The sequence below is a fragment of the Perognathus longimembris genome, chromosome 1 (genome assembly GCF_023159225.1).
Source record: "Perognathus longimembris pacificus isolate PPM17 chromosome 1, ASM2315922v1, whole genome shotgun sequence".
Lineage (NCBI taxonomy): Eukaryota > Metazoa > Chordata > Mammalia > Rodentia > Heteromyidae > Perognathus > Perognathus longimembris.
Window position 1 is genome coordinate 117,344,974 of NC_063161.1, and position 25,340 is coordinate 117,370,313.

At 37.4% G+C, this 25,340-nt stretch overlaps 1 protein-coding gene and 1 long non-coding RNA gene across 22 annotated transcripts in view; both read right to left on the reverse strand.

Moving 5' to 3' along the window:
* Positions 1-25,340, reverse strand: part of Bnc2 (basonuclin 2) — a 428,651-nt gene that overhangs the window by 251,119 nt on the left and 152,192 nt on the right. For 19 of the 21 annotated variants that reach the window (XM_048353623.1, XM_048353382.1, XM_048353903.1 and 16 more), the window contains one exon: positions 97-180. The exons of the other annotated variants lie outside the window; for them this stretch is intronic. In XM_048353623.1, the coding sequence (XP_048209580.1) occupies positions 97-180 (84 nt within the window). The remainder of the gene's footprint in view (positions 1-96; positions 181-25,340) is intronic. 21 annotated transcript variants of the gene reach the window in all.
* LOC125357657 lies at positions 10,200-16,075 on the reverse strand. The gene is made up of 3 exons (XR_007212188.1): positions 16,027-16,075; positions 15,279-15,281; positions 10,200-10,827 (listed from the first exon to the last, which is right to left on the reverse strand). It is a non-coding gene; the product is annotated as an uncharacterized LOC125357657 (long non-coding RNA).

The following is a 25,340-nucleotide window of genomic DNA, read 5'->3' on the forward strand; positions in this document are numbered from 1 at the left end:
TGTCTTGTCCTGATAGTATGATAACACCAGCATATCCTTCTAGGATCACTGTTTCTGCCATCCCACCCCCAACTGATAAAACAGTAAGACTCCAACCTGGACTTCCAGCCTCTGGTCTGGCTCCTCCAGGTTTGGGCAAAAGTCTGCACCCAGCACTCTGCCAGCACATGCCAGTGGAACCTGAGGGAATATGGCTGGGTTAGATGCTGGGTATGGAGGCCACTGAGAACTGCACGCAGTCATACCTAAACCAGGTAGAAGCAGGGACGTCCCAAACTATAGGTATGAAACAGGCCACAATGGCTGACGTGTATCTGACTCTTAGTATATTAACAAATACATTATCAATATCATACAAGCTAATTTACTTACAAGAAAACAGTGCAAGAAAACATCTATATGACTTTACTTCAGTATTACATTCATATCATGCAGCACAAAATATGCATTAAGTCTCTACAAAAGAAAGTTTAAAAGGAAAGAAAGAAGATACGAGAAAACAACTGAAATGCAATACTCTGACCATCCCTCTCCCTCTCTTTCCTCTTATCTCCATCTTTCTCTATGGAGACAGAAACTCATTACATAGCCCAGGTGGGCATCAAACTTGTGACCCTCCTCCCTTAGCCATCCTACTACTGGAATTACAGGTGTTTAAAACCACACCTAGTTTAAAATATAATCCTTAGTGGATATTGATGACATATCCTTTTCCCTCTGTCATCCAAATGTCTTAGATGAGAATTACACAAACTGCATTCTCTGATATCTAAAGATCCTTTCTACCCTTAAAATACCTGTTCAAATTAATTTTTCCTATTACTGATATATGTAGGATAGTATAAGCAGGCTCTTATTTATCAACATTTATTTACTTACATGCATTCTGTCTTAGTTTTGGTTCTTTTTTTGTTGTTGTTGTTGTGACCATTTTTGGTTTTGGTGCCAGAGACCAAACCTAGGGCCTCGCACACACTAGGCATAGGCATGTGTTCTGTGACTAAATCAAATCTCCCAGTTGCCCCATGCTTACTATGCTTAAAGTAAGTTTTAACATGTTTTATATACATGCTTTAATAAAAATAAAAGTTATAATTCAGTGGACATTTCTCTATAACCAAAATTCTACTACTCTGGAAGTCAGAAAGATCCAATTCCAAAAATTAAACTTATAAAAGGTGTAGGTTACCTATATTTATTTATTTATTTTTTAATTTTTATTATCAAACTGATGTACAGAGATGTTACAGTTTCATATGTTAGGCATTGGATACATTACTTGTACTGTTTGTTACCTTTATTTAGACCTATTTAAATTCTCCTAAGTTTTCATTAGAAGGCTGCAGATGTAGGTCAGTAGCATGTGGAAAGCTCTGGATTCAATCTATACCACCATGAAATGAATTAATTAATTTCTCTAATTGTTATTCCTTATTTGCAAATGTATACTATCTTGCTATCATATCATCTCCCTAGATGATCCTAAATCTCAATCTATCAACTAAGTGACATCTTACCTATTTCTCTTTCCTTACCATAGCATTCCTTTTGTGATTTGATTTTTTATTTCAATTAAGATCATCTTCATGGATCAATTTCCTTTGTTCAGCTGGGTTTTTAACCAAATCTACTGCATTAGTTGTTCTGCTCTTTCTTTTGAATCAAAATTCATCTCACTATTCAATGTTTAGATAATTTTCAGTACAGTACACTTGACACTAGTGAATATCATTAACTGAAAAAAGGCTCTCAGTCAACATCTGAAACATTTTCAGATCCCAGACACCTCTTTAAATCTCTCATTCTTCCATCCAGCCTACAACCTCAAGTGAAATAGATAGAATATATTATCAGATCTTCAAGTTAATAACCTCTCCTTCCCTTTGAGTTTCATCAATAAAGTTCCATGTGACAGTAAGCATGCATACAATTTATATACAGATTTATATACCTTTTCCCCTATGGTCTTTTTTTTAAAAGTTTTATTGTCAAGGTGATATACTGAGGGGTTACAGTTACATATGTAAGGTAGTGAGTACATTTCTTGTCAAACTTGTTACCTCCTCCCTCATTTTTCTCCACCTTCCCTCCTCCCCAATTCCCTGCCCCCCATCCTGAGTTGTACAGTTGGTTTACAACATATTGTTTTGTAAGTATTGCTATTGTATTGGTTCACCTTTTACCCTTTGTCTTACCATTTTGATGTTCCCCTTTCCTTCCCTAATTCAGATAAACAGATATACAATACCTAGGGTACCAAAATCAAATACAGTGACAAAGGTTAAACCCTACTATGGTCTTAAAATATTCCCATTTCACATACAAAACCTAAGTCTTAAAATAGCATAGATAAGCAGCTCAGAGTTACATGCTGTTAAGTTATAAAGCCAAGCTTCAAATTTAGGAAATAAAATAGAAAAGAAAGATTGAGAACAATCAAGTAATTTTATTCTATTTTTACTTTCATGCTGGTACTGGGGATTGAACTCAGCATCTAGGCTCTGTCTCTTGGCTTTTTCCCTGGCTGGCACTGTACCAGTTGAGGAACAACTCCACTTCTGGATTCTTTTCCTTTTTCACCTTATTGGAGATAAGACAGCCTCAAGGACTTTCTTGTTCAGAATGCTTTTATTTTATTTTATTTTGCCAGTCCTTGGGCTTGTACTCAAGGCTTGAGCACTGTCCCTGGCTTCTTTCTATACCCTACCACTTGAGCTATAGTGTCATTTCTGGCTTTTTCTATATATGTGGTGCTGAGGAATCGAACCCTGGGCTTCATGCATGTGAGGCAAGCACTCTACCACTAGGCCATATTTCCAGCCCTCAGAATGGTTTTAAATGGTGATGCTCAAATAGCCTCTGGAGTAGCTAGGATTACAAGCATGAGCCACTGGTGCCTAGCCTAAGAGGCTAATTTTTTATCCTAATTACATTTAGTGGCATACAACTCTAAAGACATTTGTTGATATTACATATGAAAGTATTTTTAAAACAAAACAAAACAGGAGTTAATAAGCAAAAGGTAAATCCGTACCTACTACTTGAATGTTAGCCTAGAACAACATAAACAATGTAAATAAGAATTAGCTGCACTGAACAAGAGAGAAATTAAGCAGGAACAAGAGATATATTATAAATGTCTTACATCGTAAGTGAAAATAGCATTGAATCTATCTCTCAATTGACATATGGAGGGCCACTAATGAGCTCTGTAACAGTAATTATAAGGATTGATAAAAGGAAAAGACCATTTTTAGAATATTCCACATAGAAATGAAGCTTTTTATAACTTGAACAAATGTGACTACTTAACTGGCTAAAGCAGATCCCATGAGCTAGAATGTACATATTGCAAATTGCATGTAATTCCTACTTACTTTAATATTATTTGACTATGTCATAAATACTAAATTTCTAGCTCCTTTTATCCTTGTAGTCACAGAATGCACTTTATAAACAACTACAATTACATTCAATTACAACTTCAGAGACTTAGAAATAATACCATTTGTGAAAGAAAACTGAAAGGTCTGTGAGTAAGTTGGAGAGGAAACAGTGGCAAGCTACCAGTTTGTTGTAACAATCCTAATCACAAAAAGGAACTAGTGCGGAAGTAGGTGGCACTTTCAAGCTTAGAATCTCAGAATTGCTAAGCAGAAAAAAAAATAATGAACAAGGATGACTTTCATATCATATTGATGAGCAAAGTGAGACTAAAAGCAATCTGCATAGCTCACTAGTACGTTATGGTTTAACAATATCCAACACCCCCAGCAGAACCACTAGAATCAGTGTTACTAATTATCTCAAAGTGCTATTTAAAAAAAGGAATGCCATATCTAGGAAATAAAAGTTGAAAATCAAATTACTTGTAATTTGGTACATCTCATTCTGCCTTTTGATTTAGAAATCTCAGAAGTTTGCCAGCTACCTATAAGCAGTTTAAAAAACAAATGACTGACAGAAAGAACAGACATAAGTTGTCTACCTCATTATTATTATTCCACTATACATTTAGATAATAAAATATGGTTGCAAATCTTACCAATGTGCAAAATAGAGATTTTAAGCTGATTGGGAGGCTTCTACTTTATCCATCTACTTTCATGTTAGCAATCAGTGTCTGTTTCAAGCCTATACTCAAAGGCAAAGCTAATGGTTTTCACAAAATGTTGAGTGATTTATGATTGTGTGGCCTTGTCATTTTTATTCTTTATGCATCATTGTATATTTTGCTTTTCAAGAATAAATACTTCAGTTAAAGAAAAAATAGTGAACTGATTAGCTAATGTTTCTAAACATTATACCACAGGTTTCGTGATGGCATGATAACTGTCTAGAGCTGACAGATTTCATCCTGCTAGTGGTATACAGGAAGCAGACAGGCCTTGCAAGGGACCCTGAGGAATCCCCAGGGTGAGCTGAAGCTGAGTGCCTATCTGTTCTCCTGTACATACCTCAGAGGAATCATGGTGTGTGAGAGAGCTATTTACAACTTACTTTGTGTATAATCAGCAGAAACAAAAGATATGACAACAAGCACAAAGGCCTCTCACTCTCTCCTCTCAGGAGAATTCAGCAAGGGAGGGCTAGTGGGCATTCACTTCAGTGTCAAAAGGGCTTCCAGAAAACACATTTTTTTGTGGGATAGGGAGGAAATGTGGCAAGCTTCCTATTCACATGCACTTGAGTACACACACGTATGCATACGCAGGAAAACAAACAAACATTTGTTCTGCTTACCAAGATGACAAATAAACACAGTTAACTGCTAGACCACTGAAAAGACAGAAAAAGCCCCAATTTGCAAAATGGAGCTATAGTTCCAAAATTAGAAGTGAATGGGAGTGGTAGGTAGAAGGCAGAGAACAAAGAAAGAAAGAGAGGCATAAAAATGGTAACTTAAAAAGAGAAATAACCTTACCAAAAAGGGGGACTTAGAAAGCCAGGGATACTTCTCAAAAATTTAATTTTGCTTTTTACATATTAAACATTCAAGTAGGATTCTGCCTAATAGACAGTATGAAAGTTATAGCTCAAGTAAAGAACCTAATTTCTATGTTAGCTCCTCTCTTTAGTTAAGTGGCCACCTGCCCAGATCAGTTCTGGAGTACTACTATATGTGTTCCAGTGACTTATAATCTAATAATATGGAAGGGACAAGGAAAATAATCCGAAGAACTTCGAGAATAATAGATACATAAAACTGCCTTTGAAAAACAGGAAGAAGACAAGAGAGAATGGACAGTAGGTTTGAGGGATATGCTATAAGGAAACTCAGGAATATAGCTGGACATAAGAATTGTCACATCCCAAGCCAGTGGGAAGCACTGACTGACAGAACTTCAGACTAATTTCAGAGGCTATACAATGCCTAGCAACAAGAGGAAGATCTACTCTTGATAAAACAAAGAACTCAGGAAGGCCATTAAGTATAATGGACTGAACAACAAGCTAGCCAGGAGCTCTTGTGAGAAAGTGCAGATAAGAAATAGACTCTACAACACTGCAAAGATGATGACAATACTCATGATGCTCACTACTGACAAACAAATGAATACAAAAACAGAAAAAGAGTAAGTGAGCTATGTGACTGGGTACAGCTAACTTACATCTTAATTTCTGTCACACTATTTGTGTTTTGAGTATTTAGTGGTTTTGGCTTTTTTGTTTGTTTGTTTTTTGTTTTTATGTTCTTGTTGTCAGTTGTGGGGCTTGAACTCAGGGCTTGGTCGTTGTCCTTGAGCCTCTTTGTGACCAAAGCTAGTGATCTACCACATTGAGCCACAACACCACTTCTGGTTTTTGAGTGATTAATTGGAAGTAAGAGTCTCATAGGGACTTTTCTGCCCTTGCTGGCTTCAAACTATGATCCTCATCTAGGCCTCCTGAGTAGCTAGGATTATAGGCTTGAGCCACCGTGCCCAGCTTGTCATATAATCTGAATAAAAGCAATATTCCACAACTAAAATATTCTCTACCATGGATTCACAGGTTAAAACTGCGAAAGGGGGGCTGGGAATATGACCTAGTGGCAAGAGTGCTTGCCTCCCATACATGAAGCCCTGGGTTCAATTCCCCAGCACCACATATACAGAAAATGGCCAGAAGTGGCACTGTGGCTCAAGTGGCAGAGTGCTAGCCTTGAGCAGAAAGAAGCCAGGGACAGTGCTCAAGCCCTGAGTCCAAGGCCCAGGACTGGCAAAAAAAAAAAAAGAATCTATTATAGGTCTGGGAATATGGCCTAGTGGTAAGAGTGCTGGCCTCATATACATGAAGCCCTGGGTTTGATTCTTCAGCACCACATATATAGAAAAGGCCAGAAGTAGTGCTGTGGCTCAAGTGGTAGAGTGCTAGCCTTGAGCAAAAAGAAGCCAGGGACAGTGCTCAGGCCCTGAGTCCAAGCCCCAGGACTGGGGAAAGAAAGAAAGAAAGAAAGAAAGAAAGAGAGAGAGAGAGAGAGAGAGAGAGAGAGAGAGAGAGAGAGAGAGAGAGAGAAAGAAAGAAAGAATAAAAGCCCTGCTCTCTGATCAGAATGCAATGAGAGGTCATAAAATACCTACACATTCTAACAACAGGCAGAAATATAATTATTCTTATAGGAGCTGTACATGAAGCAGAGTTGTAGTACAAACTGGAAGACAAGTTATAAAAGAAGTGAGTGGAATGGGGACAGGGTCTGAGAATATCCTTTCCTCCTGCCCTCCCTCTGGAGCCACTCCAAAACACTGAGCTCAGGATCAGAAGACAGAAAAGGGAAAAGGAAAGCCAGGCACCAGTGGCTCATGCTATAATCATGGCTGCTCAGAAGGCTGAGATCAAGATTTGAATCCAGCCTGGGTAAGTATGTCAGGAAGACTCTTATCTCCAATTAAGCACCAAAAAAGTTGAAAGTAGACCTGTGGCTCAAGTAGTAGAGTGCTAGCTTTGAGGGTGGGGGAGGGGGCCCAGAGACAGAGCCTGGGCCCTAAATCCAAGGTCCCAGGAGGGGAACAAACAAAACACACACACACACACACACACACACACACACACACACACACACACACACACACGGAAAAGGATAGACCAGCATATGATTCTGCTACTTAACAGGCTGATGGAATCAGATGATTTGGAATGAGGTGTGAGCAGCCACAAAGTCCCCTTCCCAGGAGCTAGGAAGTGTTTAATGGAGGTCCATGATCATACCTCCCTCAATTATCCTGGCTGAGCTACTGAATAACAGGGCTCTGTGACAAGAGCAACCTCTGCAGGACCTTTTCATAGTCATAAACAACAACAACAAAAATACATTGTTTTCTATGGAGCAAAAGATTTAAAATAAAATAAAATAAGGAGCCTAATGGACCCTGAATAATGCTAAAATTACAGAGCATCTTTATTCCAGTTTGCACAAAGGGCTTTACATATAATATTTATTAATTCCCTCATGAGGCAAGGGGCAGAACCATTCTATTTCATTCTTTAAAAAAGGAAATCTGAGGCCTATCACTTTCAGTTTCATCCATATTTGATAAAATCAATAGGTAAAATAAAGACACATTCTTTCAACTAACAGTATTATTTTACTAGAAAATTTCTTACCATTTGACAGAATTCAACTGATTTCCTATTATTCTTATTTTACCAGGGTTTTATCACTGAAGAAAACAAAAAGGAAGTGTTTCTTTTTACCTGAATCATACATAGGTTTCATATTTAAGAAAAAAGTATTTAACTGATTTCAATCATACTTGTAAGTAAGTATTTTGGAAATTAAATATCACGATTGTTGCTTATTGGCATATACATTGTCAAGCTTGAAAGTGACCTTAAATGAAATCTCAAGTACATTTATTTATATCCAGATGCGCTGTTCTTACGGCTCAACTGCCATCATTTAAATTACCATTACTGACAGGTAACTCTGTTAAGACCCAGGTGCAGTACCTGTATAGCTGCTCAGTTATCTGTATTTACTGTGCGGGGTTGATAAGATTTAAATGAGATGATACTTGTGAAACAGCTAACTAAGCACTCAGTAGATACACAGTATGTTAGTAAAATGTTACTGCCTTCCCCCACACCTGCCAGTCCACAAGCTACCCATCATACCGTAAGGGACACAGGGAAGAAAGTTGGAGAGCATAGAAGAAAAACTCAACTGTCAATTGAGAAAACTTCAAACAATAATAACAAAATCCAAAACCCATGTCATTCATTAGTCTAACTTAGGTTCCTATTTATTCAGCTTTTAGAAGGCTTCCTGGGATGCTGTGTTGAGGCCTGCACAAATCTGGCTCAGCCCAGAAAGACTGGGCTGAGGATATGGCTGGTGCAAGTGGCAAAGCACTGATTAGTAAACCAGAGCTCAGGACTACCCAAAAAATTTTTTTAAAGGAAGACAACAGAAAGGCTGGCTGTGACTGAAATTCTTCAGTAGATAAGCAGCAGCAGCAGCAAATAGCATATTCCACTTATTTGTCTCCCTGGCACCAAGTAGGCCTTTCACAACTAAAACCAAAAGCAATGTTCTGAGTTCTCATACTAACAGCATGACCCATAAATTTAAAAAGTAGATAGGTTCAAAAGGATTCAGGTGGATAAAACCTAAGGTGGGGGGACCTATTTCGAGGGCAGGAGTAGGAAATGATTGGCAAGAACACCAGCTAGGTCCGTGGTCAAATGAGGAAAGGGAAAAGCATAAGATCCAGATCTCCCCAAAATCTCACTCTGGAAGAAGGAAGAGGGAAGCCAAGAAGGCAGAAGTTTAAGAGAAAAATGAACAAACAATTTGAAGATCAATGGTATGGCCAACTTCACAAAACATGCTATAAGCATTAGAAGCAAATGACTTGGGGATAGACATTAACTTCAGCATTTAAATAAAAAACACTTTAAGACAATCCAGACGAATGAAGCCACAGCACTAGCCTGTAATGCCAAGATTAAAAAGACAGAGGAAGGTGGACCCAAAGTTTGAGGCCAATTTGGTCTACACAGGTGAGTTCAAGACCAGCTTGTGCTATATCCATAGTGAGACCAATCTCAAAAACAAACAACAACACAAAAAATTGAACTGAGCCACTAGATTTGCCAATCTGGTTCTCCACTGTAGTAAAGAATCAGGATGAATTAGTATCTCTAATAAGAAGAAAGAATCTACTCTGAAGAAATTACCAAAAAACTATTGACTATTTTATTTTGGAGGATGACAATTTTAAGAAAGCAGCTCACTTTAACAAAAGAATAAATATCCATTTAAGTCAGTCTTACTTTGTAAGAGGCACAAAAACGGAACAATTCAAATGGATTCTTTTGTTTCCTCTCTTTAAATTTAATAATACTGAAAAGACAAAGGTGATTGAAAAATGTATGTGAAAATGCTGAACACAGACTTTTAGAAATGCAGTGCAATAGAATGTATCATGTTTGACATTTTTTTTTGTTTTTTGTTACCAGTCCTGGGACTCAAACTCAGAGCCTAGACCTATCCCTGAACTTCTTTTTGCTAAAGGCCAGTATTCTATCACTTGAGCCACAGCTCTGCTTTTTGGTGATTAATTGGAGATGAAACCCTCACTGACTGCAGCCCAGGATGCTTTTTGAACTGCAAATCTTAGATCTCAGGCTCCTCAGTTGCTAGGATTATAGGCATGAGCCACCTGCACTAGAACATATATGTCATGTTTTCAACAATCAAATGAAAGTACTATCAAAAAATACTCAGCATCTCAGATTACCACTGAATCATCCACATCAAACCAATTAAAGCATTTAAAAATAAAGGTTAAGTAGCCAATCATGTTTTAACCAAGATAAATACAAAGAAGACAGAATACTCAATTTGGTAGTTTGATAGATACTGGAAGCCCTCTAGGGTAGCCCTGTGTTCCATTTGACATGAGTTAAACTTACTATGAAAACAGTCTGAAGGAAGGCCACAAATCTTGAACAGGAGAGCCAGAGGAGACTTAACCATACTGCCAAAGCTCACAATGTAGCATGCTACAGATCAGTGAAACAACATGGTTTTCTTTGCATATAAGCTTGAACACAGGTAATGTTGAGAAAAGAAAGAAAGCCAGCACCAGTAGGTCACGCATGGAATCCTAGCTACCCAGGAGGCTGAGATCTGAGGATCACAGTTCAAAGTCAATCCCAGCAGAAAAGTCTATAAGACACTCTTCTCCAATTAACCACCAAAATGGCAGAAGTGGAGTTGTGATTCAAAAGGTAGAGCAGAAAGTAGCCTGAGTACAAAAACTCAGGGACAGCACCTAGATCCTGAGTTCAGGCCCTAAGACTGTTCTCTCAAAAACACAAAAATAAACCAAACCAACTAAACACCAGAGAGCATATTCAGTCCCACTGTTCCATACAGTGAAAACTTTCCCAACTTAAACATAGGTCACAGTGTATACTACAAAATTCTTACTTAGAGCCTGCTGAAGACTCTAGACTAAAAAGAAAATACACAAATGCATACCAAGTTAATTTCTGTGGAATACACTATATATACACCTCATTCCCAAATACATGGATCTTAACCAGGGTGAGGTTGGGGTAAAATGAAAAGATACACTTACTCGGCAGAAAACAAGAAACGCACACACACACACACACACACACACACACACACACACACACGAACAAACAAGCAAATGTAAACCTTTTCCACCGAAAACATGTTTGCTACAGAAGTTCTCAGGAAGTGCTAAGAAGATAAAGTAAAGGGGAGTATCTCATCTTTTCCTTGAGAATCTTATAAAATATGGTATATTCTTCCAAGCAGGGCATACTTTACTCCTGAAATCTGGCCATTTTAGCAGTTTAAAAAGACTGCTTTATACATGTTTGGTGTTTCTTCCCTCATAGAAAAATAAAACAACTCATGACACTGACTCAATGATAAGGTAATGTCGTAAAATACCACTTTTTCTCTACACCCTTTCCTTCCAAGTAATGCCAAGCTCTGCTTGTTTTATCTGTCACCTTTTAGGTGAACAAGACCTTATCCTTTATGTCTCATGTAAATTTTAGTCCTGCAATGTCAAAGCTCCTACTAAATTTTCATTGTGTCCTGTTAACTTCTCTCAAAATAAGCAAAGCAAAATAGGCATAATGCTCTTCTTTACTACAGCTCCACCCTCATTTTGCTGTATTTTGCTACCTTAACACTATTACAAGGATTCAGAGCCATGTGTCGTGATTTAAACCTCTTCCCAAACTAAGTTCTGAAAATCTATAATTTTGATTTTTAGACCCCTCAGCTATCTAACTCCCATGCTTTCTAGATCATTTCTCACAAGTGTGTGTTTGGATCTTTGCACTAATCCTGAAGTAATAATCTCAAATGCATCCTTCCATACTTGCTAACCAATTGTCTAATTCTCGTAAGTTATGTTTAGAGTTACCTCCAAATTAACAATTAAGAACTTTTCTAGGCCCTATAAAATCCAGCTCTAATCTGTCTCTACAGCTTTGTCCTCACTCTTCCTTCATAAAAGATACTCTGCTGACAGTCTCATTATTTGATGTTGCAGGTACACTGACTTGGGCTTTCCTCCTTTGAGATAGTTTTCCTGCTATTTTTTGAATACCATCCCGTGCATTCTACTTAAAAGTAGAGTGATTGTCTCTTAAGAGTAGAGTGATTTTAACTATTTCATTATTCCACCTCAACAACAGTAACTCCTGATTTATGGAAATTCAAGATGCAAAATGGTTACTATTTATGCCCAGAGCAATCTTTTGAGTATAATTTGGCCTGCAAAGTTTCAGTAACAAATTCCATGTCATCTCTGTTGATTTGTGGTATATTTCTGCTGAGTTGAATCTCCTGTGAAATGGACTTGTTGGATTTTCTGGCTAGATAATCCTTTTACTAGTCTTCCGATTTGTGTTACTTCATGATGGTTCTGGAACCTGACTCCTTGAACCAACTTTCTAGAGGTAGGAAAATACATATATCACCCTTATAATCAAAGATGAAGAGGTCTTCCCTTTCCTCACAAATTGCAAACATGTGCTGCAAGCTAAAGTATAGAGTAGTAACATACACACTGGCATCTACAGCATCCTAATTTAAAATTTGGTAGTCTTCTGAAATAGGGGCAGGCATGAAAACCTCCTTTAATACATTCTTTAAGATAAGTATTGATTGTATATACATGGAAAGAAAATAATCAGCCCATTATACTGTCTGGAGATGGGAACGCATTTCTAATATACTATGAGGCAGCTTACACCTTGCTGGGTATAATTCTCCACCCCTAATCAGTTTCCAATTTGTTTCCAATCAGAGTAAATATTGTCTTTGGACCAAATGTGACCCTGCTGCCTACTTTTATGAATAAAGTTTTACTAAAACATGACCATGCCTATGTATGTTCCTTTATAACTGCATGGGCCTCCAAACACAAAGTAGAGTAATTACTAGATAAATCAGACCTCTGCCTACCACATTAGCCACCTAGTCCTTCACAGAAGAGCCTTATCGACCTTTCTACTTGAATCTATACAAATTAGGCCTCTTTCCTGAGCAGTATCACTTCCAAGAATTTACCTTGAGGAAAGTTCATAAGCTACCAACTCAACAAATAAAAGCTGGGCCCAGTGGTATATGCCTGTCATGCTGGATATATGGAAAGTCTAAATAGGAGATCATGGCATAGGCCAGCCTGGGCATAAATATGAGACCATAACTGAAAAACTGACCATAACTGAAAAATAAGAAAGTCAAAAGGGGGCTGGGGATATGGCCTAGTGGCAAGAGTGCCTGCCTCGGATACACGAGGCCCTAGGTTCGATTCCCCAGCACCACATATACAGAAAACGGCCAGAAGCGGTGCTGTGGCTCAAGCGGCAGAGTGCTAGCCTTGAGCGGGAAGAAGCCAGGGACAGTGCTCAGGCCCTGAGTCCAAGGCCCAGGACGGGCAAAAAAAAAAAAAGAAAGTCAAAAGGGCCTGAGGTAAGGCTCAAGTGCAGAGAGTGCTTCAAAAGTACAAAATGAATTCAACCACAATATGTCAAAACAATTAGACAGAATCTTCCCCTCTCTTCTTCCCCTTCTCTCTTCTGCTCTCTAATACTGGGGATTAAACCCAGGGTTTTGTGGATAATACACCTTCCACTCTACAACCAAGCTACATGGCTCAACCCCATTAATGCTACACACATGGAAAAACAGATCTATGACATGGTTGAATTAAAAACCAGTAAGCCACATAAAGCATAATCACTACAGATAACTTTCCACCCATTTGCATGTACAATTAACTAAAAAAAAAAAGACACCAATGAAATGAGTCCTTAGAGGTCATCTTTAAAACAGTTTTCACTTTTCTTTATACTTTTTCAGATATGCACAATGCATGCATAGGCTTTTTAAACAAGTTGTAGAAAGGTAGGCACAGTGGCTCACTCTATAAGCTACTCAGGAGATTGGGAGGATCATGATTCAAGTGCAGCTGGACAAAGTTCACAAGAGCCCAATTCAAGAGGAAAAGCTGAGCGTGGCATCCAAATGTCACCCCAGCTACAACAGGAAGCATAAAAAGGTATATGAGGTCTAGGTCAGATTGCATAAAATGCAAAATTATATCCCAAAAAGAACCAGAGGAAGAAAGATCTGGAAGAAAGATCTGTCTAGCAAGCACACAGCTCTTGAGTTCAAAACCCCCAAGTTGAGAAGTAAAGTTTAAAATTATTAAGAGTTGCATATATTAAAATTATTGAAATATTAAAATTAACCATGCAATGTTTAAGTTTAAATTGTGCATCCTAGAAAGTGCTGAATTTTTAGAAAGCTAAAATGGTGTTTTCCTAGATTAAGTGGGGTAAAGTTTAGGTAGAGGATGAAGTTTTTTGGTTACTGCTTGAATTTCTTTTTCTTTGTTTTAAAAACTGGAAGGATCTAACACTTACTAAAACCTGAACATCTAGACACTGGCATACCAATAGATAGGCAATGTAAATAATGGATAGCAAAACTCTGTCTTCCAAAAGCATGCAGAGGTTAAATGGAGGGGGAAAGGTTAGCAGAATGGTCCCTTGATGGAATGTGTTAATTCAATCAACTCCTTGCTCTGGGTTACCATAAAAAGGTTCATAAAGTACCCAAAAGCCACATAAGATTTTAGAATTATGCTGCTCAGTGACTGATTCTCCGTGAAGAGTAAGAAAGAGGAGATTTCTCTCCACCCCACTTTATTCAGCAAAAGCAAGCATCTGCAAGATTGGCACAAGTATAGCATTTAACTAGTAATTGAAAAAGTCAAGTGTGACTATTATACGAGGAATAAGAACCCTCTGCCATGGTTGATAAACAGATGCTGAGAGAATAGTGCATAGGACTTGAACACTACAATACTAATAAACAAAAGAAGAAAACTGTAGTCACAGCACAGCTCACCCAAACTTCCCAGGCATCATTTCTAAGCTCCATCTGAAAAGCAAAGTAACTGAGGTTCAGGGAGTTTTTCCCCCCATCTAAAGTCACATAAAAAGAGAGCAGTTCAAATGCAGATATCAACAGTCAGTTGAAAGTCTGGATTCTTCTCTCTATGCTCATGAAAGACAACAATATTTCTAATGTTAAAGTACTTGTAAAAAATCTCAATATAAATTCAGCAGATGAGAAAATTTGAAATTCCTTGCTTATAAAAGTGTTGTACCATTATCACAACAATTTGTTTTACAGCCAATTTTTTCAAAACACTGCTTTTCTCCAGTTCCACTGATCTATTTTCTGACTTAACCCTTATCCATATATACATATATAATATGTATGTATCTTTTACAGATATGATAGACGATTATAGAAGGTACCAAAACTGAAAGTAGAATGTGTATATATTTGTACATAAAGATTACAATTAAACACAGAACTGTGACATGGATTTCTTTAAATCTCCTTCAGTACAATTAGTTCCTTACTCTGGAGTAAATAAAATCTATATCACTTGAAAACTAATATGTGAGAAGTTGTAGAATTAGAAACAAAATTGTACAATGTAATCAACCCTACGCTATTTCTTAAAATATACTATTTGAAATAATAGAAATTAGCTTCTCTTGTAAATTACACATGGTAACAAACCATTAAGCAAAAGATAAACAAAACATTCAATTCCTAGATAAACAGAGGCTCCCCTTGTCTCATTTTCTGGGCTATAAGGGTGTTAACATAACTATTTTATTCTAACCAAGTTAGAAGCATAAAAGACAGAAGTAAGTCTCTAGCTCTCCCCTTTCTACCTACAGCAGCTCTAATTTTCATAAATTCTATATACCATCTTCTAAAATCAAACTTAAAAGAAGGGAGAGAAAAACAGAGCATTCTACAACTTTCATTCTATTTTGTGTAAAAAAAAAAAAGCTAGCACCAATTACAGGTGAAGAATGTAGCAGAAGAAAAAAGATTGAAGTTAACCTTCCTTGATAAAATTTATTAACTATGCTTTTATAAGCATAAATAATCAAGCACCACAGGTACCATACTTATCATACCATAAGGTAAATAATCTTGGAATTAAAGTACTAATTAAAGGTATACTAAAAGGTATCTGTAGACATATTAGTTATCAATCCTCTGTTTGTAATTCTCATTAATAGGCCAAAGTAATGCTAAACCAAATACTTATTTTAGATCTTAAGATGCAGTTTATTCAAATTTAGGCTAGCTAAAAGAAACTGGATGTCAGACAAAATAACACTAATCAGAGACCAACTATAGTGTATTAATGTATTCCATGAGAATAGACTATTTTTCCCTCCAGATTGGTCCTAGGGCTTGAATTCTGGGCCTGGGCATTGTCCCTGAACTCTTGAACTCAATGCTAGCACTCTACCACTTGAGCCACAGGGCCACTTATGGTTTTCTGGTGGTTAACTGGAGAGAAGAGTCTCACAGGCTTCCCTGTCTGGGCTGGCTTTGAATGATGATCCTCAGATGTCGGCCTTCTGAGTAGCTAGGATTATAGGTGTGAGCCACTGGTGCCAGGCTGATAACAGTCTTTTAAAAGTAAGACTTTAAAGGACTGGGGCTGGGAATATGGCCTAGTGGCAAGAGTGCTTGCCTCATATACATGAAGCCCTAGGTTCAATTCCTCAGCACCACAGCACGGCACTGTGGCTCAAATGGTAGAGTGCCAGCCTTGAGGAAAAAGAAGCCAGGGACAGTGCTCAGGCTCTGACTCCAAGGTCCAGGACTGGCAAAAAAAATTAAAATAAGTGTAACATTTTGCATAACACTAGTATAAGACTACAAATGAGAATAAAATTTACACATACATATGTATGTTGCTTGCTATTTTGTTTCATTTTACATAGGTGTAAACATTACTAGCTTAGGATGATTTTAATTTCATGAATATAAATAATTTTCACAAAACAAAGGAGAAGCAAGAGTCTTGGAAATTTTAACCTCAAATTCTCCTATCAAATGTTAATGAATGTAATAAGGCAGGAAAGCAAATGATTACAGCACATGATATACAAAAATAAACAACTTAATAGACCCTACCAACTTTGTCTATAGCCCATTTTTAGACATAACACATAATCAAAGAAACAATAACCACACTCTGATATACATAAAGGCCAATGTTGTGAGATTTTTGCAGAACAGGAAGAACAAAGACCAATGGATAAAATATAACAATTTCTTTAAAAAGGAAAGACAAAGACAAAGATGACTGCTGGTGGCCTAAGACCTCCTTTTCTATAGATGAAAGGAAGAAATTTAAATATTTTATTTCAACTTACCCTTCTTCCCAATGTTTCTCAAAACTCAAGCTTCCTAAGGGTAAGCTACTGTACAGCTCAAAACAAAGAGTAGTTTCTGAAGAACTACTATGTCTTATTTTTAGTATTTTCAAGTTTAATGTTGTCCTTCCATTTTAAAGTTGAAGAATGTAGGTTAGGCAGCAGTGGCTCACACCTGTAATCCCAACTGCTCAGGAGGCTGAGATCTGAAGATCACACAGAGTTCATGCCATCCTGGACAGAAAAGTTCCTGTACTTCTTATTTCCAATTAAGTAGAAGAAAAAGCTAGAAGTAGAGCTGTGACTCAAGTGGTAGAGCACTAGCTTTGAACACAAAAGTACAAGGACAGTGCCCAGCCTGAATTCAAACCCAAGATCTGCACCAAAAACAAAACAAAACAAAAAAAAACACAAAAAAAAGAAGAAAAGAAGAAAGGAAGGAAGGAAAATAAAAGAAAGAGGAAGGAAAGGAAGGAGAAAAAAGAGGGGGGAGAGAAGGAGGGAAGAGAAGCCAGAGATGAGATGACTAATGCATGGCAGCAGAAGCACGTGAACCTTGGGACAAGTCATAACTAGCACAAACTCCAAACAATAGTTCTTGACATAAGAGGTTCAGCAAAATGCTACAAAAATAAACAAATAAATCCACCCTGTAAGTGTTGATATTTGTTAAGAAAATCTGACTTTTAGGGGGAAAAAAATCCTGATTCAGATAAAATGTTCCCTGAGGTTGATGTGATAGTAGAGTAATTCTACTTCTTTCCATTTTGAAATATGAAAGGAAATTTCTAATAAATCAAATTGGAAATACTTGAGCACAACTACAAAAACATTTTGTAACTTTTAAAACTTGCTTCCATGTTTACAGTAAATGGCTGTATTTTAAGATAATCTAAATATAAATGACTGATTTTTGCCTAAAGTTAAGTACTTTAGGTTTTCTACTATTTAAAAACTTTGATACTAGTTGAATGCTAAAAAAAAAAAGAGGCAAAATAGAAAAGTAAAATAAATATAGCACCAAGTAATTCTCTTGTAAAATCACATTTTAAAATTTCAGCTGAAAACAAAATGTCACCAAGACTATCATCACAGTAACGGGCTCAATTGAGTAAAAAAAAATTTCTTTGAGTATTCTCCAGAATGTTAAAAAATTTAATGAATTCTTCTAAAATCTGAAAAGCCAAGTCCATGTATAAATCTTGACTTTGCTGTAAAGTTGATTGCTTGTTGGTTTAAGACTTCTCATAAACAATGTCAATATATCTGTTTAAAAAGAACAAACCATCATCCAAACACCACTAATCAGATTAAACTCAGGAGGTCTATCTTGACAAAATCATCATTTTATAGAAATATATAAATCATGTACTTAAGACTCTACATAAATAGGGCATAGAGGCCTACTCATAGTTTGTTTCTGTACAATATTCTCAAGCTGTTTCTGTTATAACCATCTTTATAAGTGATAACTCTTAGTTTAGCAGCTGTACAAGTTTTTTCCTTGTAACTCTATGCCAGTTATCTAAATGTATACAAATACACAGGCACAAACATACTTACACAGGCACAAATACACACACATGCACACACAAATGCACTATTAAGGAAGAAAAAATGACACCTCATACGACCAGGAAAATGAAGTATTTTTAGGTTTGAAAATATAAAGTAATATATAGTCCAAAACTAAATTATCATATTGACTCTTAGATAAACCTTAAAATAAACTTATTTCTCACATTCCAGGGAAATAATCAGACACACAAGTATTTCACAAAGGCACAATGCAAAAATCAGAAAGGTGTTTCTTCCATACATCCACATTTTAATCTGCTACAATTTAACTTAAATCAGATCAGATCATGAAACAATCCAGAAGTTTCTACATAACATGCACAATTACAAGTAAAGTCAAATAGCATACACCCATAGTAACTGTACACTTAGAACAACTGAAACAGTGAATGAGATGGCTAGTTTCCCCTGGAGAAGGATCAATGAAGGTGGGGGCAATGTGAAAAATGCATATGTCTGAGACAAATGCAAAGCTTGAAAACATCCCAGAAAACTAAGGATGTTTGTGTAGTTTCACAACAAAGTCCCTTTGTAAGACCTGCAACCCAGATAACTTGCCATCCTTAAAATGCCCCATTTCCAGAATTCCTGATTTTAACTCATACTGGAAACCTCTGGATGCAATTGCATTAGAATAGTTCAGTTAAGCTCTTCTAAATGCCAAGAAGAAGAAAAAGTACCATAGCTAAGTTTGTTTTGTTTTAAACTCAGACCTTCTGCATTCCAAAATTGTATCCCTCTGACTAATATAAACCATTATACAGAAATGGTTAAGTAGGAAAATTTAAAAAAAAAAAAAAACAGATAGAGAAAAGGAATGAGGGAGTAGTAATGGTAACATACAGTACCATGAGCCGCAGCAGCCTCCCAGTCAGTAGGGCAAGGTTAACAGATCAGTTCTGGCCTTCAGGCAGACAGCAAAACAGCCTGGGGAGGGGGGGACACGGGACAGAGGCTGGCAGGAGAGGGCCCAGCTCAGGGCAGTTTATACAAGAAGGCTCCTTTCTGGCACACTCCTCCTCTCTATCTCCCAACCTTTTTGCGTGTGTCTTGTCATATTTTCTTCAGCTGCTAATTGTCCAAACTGAAAAGACTTTAAACAGCTACAGTTTAAGAAAAAGCAAAACCCTTCTAAGTGACCATCACAGCAAATCAGCTTCATGCTGGTGGGTAAAAATTTCCAAGGGAAGTGTTCTACTGATAGTTTCTGAGTCTCTAAGTCACCCCCCCATCCCCCCCACGACACACACTCCCCTGGAAGGCTAAATGCACTGTGGCAATAAAACATTCATGCGACTTGGAATTTTAACACAATGCCATTTCCCTAGTTTAACCTGAAAGGAATGTACTAGTCACAACAGACTACATCATCCTGCCATTAAACTCTGCCAAGGAACGGCTTTTTTGGCTGCACTGGGCCAGCTTTGACGGGAAAAGAGTACACAGACCCACACACTTAGTACAGAGGGGCCACCTCTGCTTCCTTAGCCGTATCCAGCAACACCCTGCTCTTGAACATGACCCCTGATCCCGAGCACTGTGACCAGCTTGTGAGGCATGTGTCACCCTGGAACTTCTGCACAGACACACACTGAGGAGGCCATTTGCTGCTCCCTCTCAACAAGCACTTGGGCAGGTGCCAATGTTCTTTCTTCTTATTATCCCTACTATTCAAAGTCCTATAGTTAAGTGGAGGGATTTTTTTTTCCTTGAGCTGCACAGTGCTGGGTTTCGTGTGGGGTTGTTTTGCCTTTGTTTGTTTTGGATTCTTATAAAAACAAACTTTACATCTGCATTCATAATTAGGTTATGATTACTGACAAGCTGGTTTGCTTTGGGGACTACTTATCAAAGGTGCCAGTTCTTTCACATTTAAGTGACATTTATTTTAGACTTACAAAATACAAAAACAGAAATAATTCTGATTTCTCTTGAGAACTTTACAGAAAAATTCAAAGGTGATGAATTTTAAAACATTACACTTAACCCATTCATGTAGCTAAATTGTCACAAAACAAACGATAATAGGGTTTTTAAAAACTGAATTTACTGATTATTTGTGCAGAGAGTTCTACCTTCCAAATAATACAAATGAAAAATGAAGGAAAAAAGATAAACATGTAAGCAATGAGAAATTTTAATCAGATTAATTTGGCAGAAGATGTGGCTCAGTTGCAGAGTGCTCACTTAGCACGTGCAAAACCCTGGGTTTGATTTTCAGCATGGTAAAAATAAGTAAAAGTAAAATCGCATAAGTTCACAAATGTCATTTATTTATTGGTGACTGTCTAGCTTACCACTAAACCAGTCCATAGCCCCGTATTTTTAAATCTGCTCTGATGTGGCCCTTCATGACCAATCCAAACAGTATAAATTTTGGAAAGTTACCAGGAGTAATTTTGCACCTTTAACCTATTCCATTTTTCTGCTATTCTCAATTTCTCTCTTCCTACTAAAATATGACTTCTAGAATTGTCTAGTGTGTTTCTTTCTGTAGTCAACCTTTTGTTTGTTTACTCTTGTCCTTTCAACTTTGTTGTCTTACTCCTCCTTCCTATGGCAGTCACATGCAGTTGTCCTTTATCTGGCTCTAAGCTGCAAACAGGTAAACTGCAATCATCCCTGAAGAAGGCAGGCATTGAAACTTTCAGCCCCTGGAGGAGGCCTTGCCCCTTCCAAGCAACACATGAAGAACATCTTATTTCATCTAAGATTGAATACCCTAAAATACAAAATGATCTCAAAGCAAGTTAACATGCACACATAAAATAAAACCAAATTGTCTTCTTTAGAGTAATTTTTGTCTCCTTAGTAGCTGGAATTAGTCTTAAGCCCTAGATGAAAGACTTTTTTTCTTTTTCTTTCTTTTAAACAGACATTATTATGCTTCAAAGTCATTCTAATCTCTTCACCTTAGCCAGGCCATGCTAATGTTAGAGAGGACAGCCATTACTTCATTTAAAAACACAAAGGAAAAAAAAGAAATTTATAACTGATTGGGAGAAAATTACTATAATACAGAAGCAAATATTATCAAAAGTTTCAAAATGTAGGGCTGGGGATATAGCCTAGTGGCAAGAGTGCCTGCCTCGGATACACGAGGTCCTAGGTTCGATTCCCCAGCACCACATATACAGAAAACGGCCAGAAGCGGCGCTGTGGCTCAAGTGGCAGAGTGCTAGCCTTGAGCGGGAAGAAGCCAGGGACAGTGCTCAGGCCCTGAGTCCAAGGCCCAGGACTGGCCAAAAAAAAAAAAAAAAAAAAAAAGTTTCAAAATGTAAATACTGAAATCAAACACCCAGTTTCATCTGTATGAAACAGCAATAGAAATATTTTTAAGGGGGGGATTCTGATTCCAATTTCAATTGGAATGTTATCAGTGGAAAATCTACTAAAATTGAAGACATAAATCACAAGTCATGAGATTTTAAAAACATCACAAAAGATAATTTCTAAGCCCATGAAAGCACATTTTTCTGCTTGTTATAAGTTAATCAAGTCATTGATCCCAAGTGTCTAAGACTCATATCTCAGGAAGGGAAAAAAAGTACAGGTCTATGAACTTGTACATGCTGCCCTTGTACCCTTGCCATTCATTGAAACCCATATCCTCTGAGGACATCTGGGATTTGGGACACAGAACTGAGAGAGGAACAAGCAATCTCATTTTATTTCTAAATAAACTGCCAACCAATTTCATACTGTAAGCATTCACAGCATCACATTATCAGCAAATCATACAAATAGCATGTTGAAAAATATTTCATATGAATGTACCTATACAAAGCCACAGATTCAAAATCCTATCAAAAAGTCCAATGAAACGTTTAAAAGTTGTAAAATTCAACTAGTTTTGAGGAAATGTTCACTTGTTTAGGTAGGTACATGAAAGATGATTAAATCTGATAACCAATGATGATTTTTTTCCTTGAACCAGAAAAAAAAGTCTACTAAATTAAATGATTCCCACAAATATGAGTTTTAAAGTTCTGTAAATTGCTGGGTGCCTGTGTCTTACTGCTGCAATTCTAACTTCTCATGAGGCTGATAACTGAGGAGTGCCCTTCAAAGCCAGCCAGGTAACAAAGTCCATGAGATTTTTATCTCCAATTAACTATGAAAATGCCAAGAATAGAGTTGTGGCTCAAATAGTAGAGCAGTAGCCTTGAGGACAAAAGCTCAGGGTCAGTGCCTAGGCCCTGCGTGCAAGCCCAGAACTGACACCAAAAAATCTGTAAATTACCTTTCCACTTCTACAAAACAAAATAAGTGAGATTTTCTTACCACCCTTAACAAGGACGTGGAAGCAGAGGTTATGTAGAAACAAGTATGTTCATTTCTTTTTGTTTCTACAAGACTTCATTTGGTAAAAAAGGATAGACTAATCTCTCTCTTTCTCTCTCTCTCTCTCTCAGAAAGCAGTTAATAGGCTCTATAACCAAGTGAGGGGGGAAAAACATCAGAGATGAGGAAAGGTGGACAAAGGAGAGAAGGAAAGAAAAGCAAAGAGGTGGTATTACAGAACAAAACCAGACTAAAAGGAAGACAAGTTTTAGGAAGGAAGGGGCTCGAAAGAGATGGGGAGGAGAAAAATGGAAGGAAGCAGGGAGTTTGGAAAGGAAAAAAAAAAATTTAAGAGAAAGGATGGCAAGGAAAGACAGGAGGAATTGGAGCCCTACAACACAACAGTGGATCAGGCAGCTGGCCAGAGATGCTAATTCAGCGCTTTAACAAATCAATGCCACTTGAAAAGTACAATGCGAGCCCTCACTGGGTAGATGTCAGGGGACTGAGAAAATGCATTCTCAAGTATTTCACATTAAGAGGGAATAATGTGTTAATTTATAACTCTTCACCCTATACACTTGGATTATCTATCTGTGTCAGCTATTTGACTTCTTAAATTTATCAAAAAAGCACGCAAAGGGAGGCTTCGGCTACACCACTGGAAAATGGAGTTTTAGGAAAAGCCCATCCTGGTAGCATTCCGATTCTTTTCCTACCCTGTTTGGGCTGAAGTCTTGTTTAGTAGGGGTGTCAAGGAGGAGCCAGTGTCTGAAGGGAGAGATCAAGGGAGGAGGGGATGGAATCCAGTCCAGTTACTAAAGCAACCAAAGAACTGGCTCTCTTGACCTGTGGTTGATTGCATTAGGTACCATCAGTCAAAAGTGACACAGAAGAGAGAATAACTTGAATCAGCAACCTGTGCTGCCATCATCAGAATTTACTTTACAGAAACTTACTTAAGACTCTCAGTATACCCAGCGGAAGAGAAGCTGCTGACAATCAGGATTGTAATTAAACAGTCCTCTCAATGCCATCTGAGTTCCACGGACCTGGTTTATCAAAATGGAATGGACAGGAAAACTGAGCTCATTTTATTTGGTTTGAAAAAGGAGAAATGTTCCTGATAATCCATCCCAACATTCAAGATCCTAATTAGAAGAGCCACATTTTTCTTTAACAAAAAAAAAACAAAAAAAACACTATTTTGTAAAACATTAAATTATTGAAATTAATTATTCCTTAATGTAAATTTTAATATGACAACACAATTTTTGACCTGTGTGGGAGAGACACAGAAAGACTGTTTTTGCTGTCAAAATTCACACATTAACAGACACATTTTCCAGGTGTGCGTAATGCCAAAATAAAGGTAAGTACTAAATTTTTGGAATAAATAGTAGAAACTAAGTTTTAAAAATTGCTTTTAGATCAGATCCTCAAAGATATAAAAGTGGAAAGTGGTTCTACTTATTAAAAAAAAGAAGACCAGATGTAATTATCTGCTCCTTTTTACCTTAAGTAATTGCTCTATTTTACAAGCAGGGGTATTTAAACTGTGGAGTATTTTCATTTGCTATGTGTACAATCCCAACAGAAACAGACATTCTCTTATTTGAGGGCATTCATATGCAAATGAATGCTGATAAATGGAAATGAGATGCTATACATGATGGGCAACATTCAATGTTTAGTTGAAAAAAGCAAAGTTACCTCTCTCACTGAAGCTGCTATTTCATTCCTTCTACAACTGGGCACAAAAAGAAATGAAAGACAATGATGGACCTTCTTACCCTTCTTACCAGCCTCTATTGGCTAAATACTATCTTACAGAGACACTCATGACAGAAAACAAACATTCTTTCAATCATATGTTTTACATCTTTCCTATTATATAGGACAACAATTTTTAACAGATATTGGCCAGAAAGTAAAATTATAACAGCCTGAGAGTTTAAGCTGCACAGAACTGAGAGGTCAAAATATCCAAAATATTATAGTTATTTGATTAATTTTTTCCTTTGAAAGGAGATATTTAGTGAGGAATTTCCTGGTTCAAGACCATAGAGTAGTCCATTTTTCTTTTTCATATTCTGGACAGTGCCTTTTTCAGTGGCAAAGAATTACGTACATTTATGCTTTCCAAAGGCCACTGTCTATACCCTCTAAGTAGGATTTGTCCTAGCCCCAGGTTTTTGGGGGGTTTTTTGCATGAATTACCATTCCTGTCTGTCCTATACAAGCCACTCACACATATTCTATCTGTTCTTACCATTATGGTACCATTAATCCCCTTCTCTGCTCCTCCTCCCCCAACACTCACCTAAGGGGTTAAAAGACTTCAGTATATTTGTGACTTGTCAGTGACATATAATACCCGGGTCCTTCATGCAATCAACTTTTACTTGACATGTATTTGCTCATCACAGGACCCAGCATTACTACTGGGAAAATGAAGAAAAACCTAAATTAACACTTGACATTCAATATGGTCAAGTCCTTAATTGGCTGGGCTTCCTGAGAAAGCAATTTTCTATTCCCCAAACTGTTCGCGTGTCATGTGTGGAGTGCAGCTCTTGGCCATCACTGCTGTCCCTTGCTCCCTCTAATGAGAGCAGATGAATTAGTGCTACGTGACACGATTTGAGCAGGGTTTCCTCCTCCTCCCTTCCCCCAATCTTTCTCCTATACCAGTGACAGCTGTGTGGCAAGGGGAAGAAAGAGAA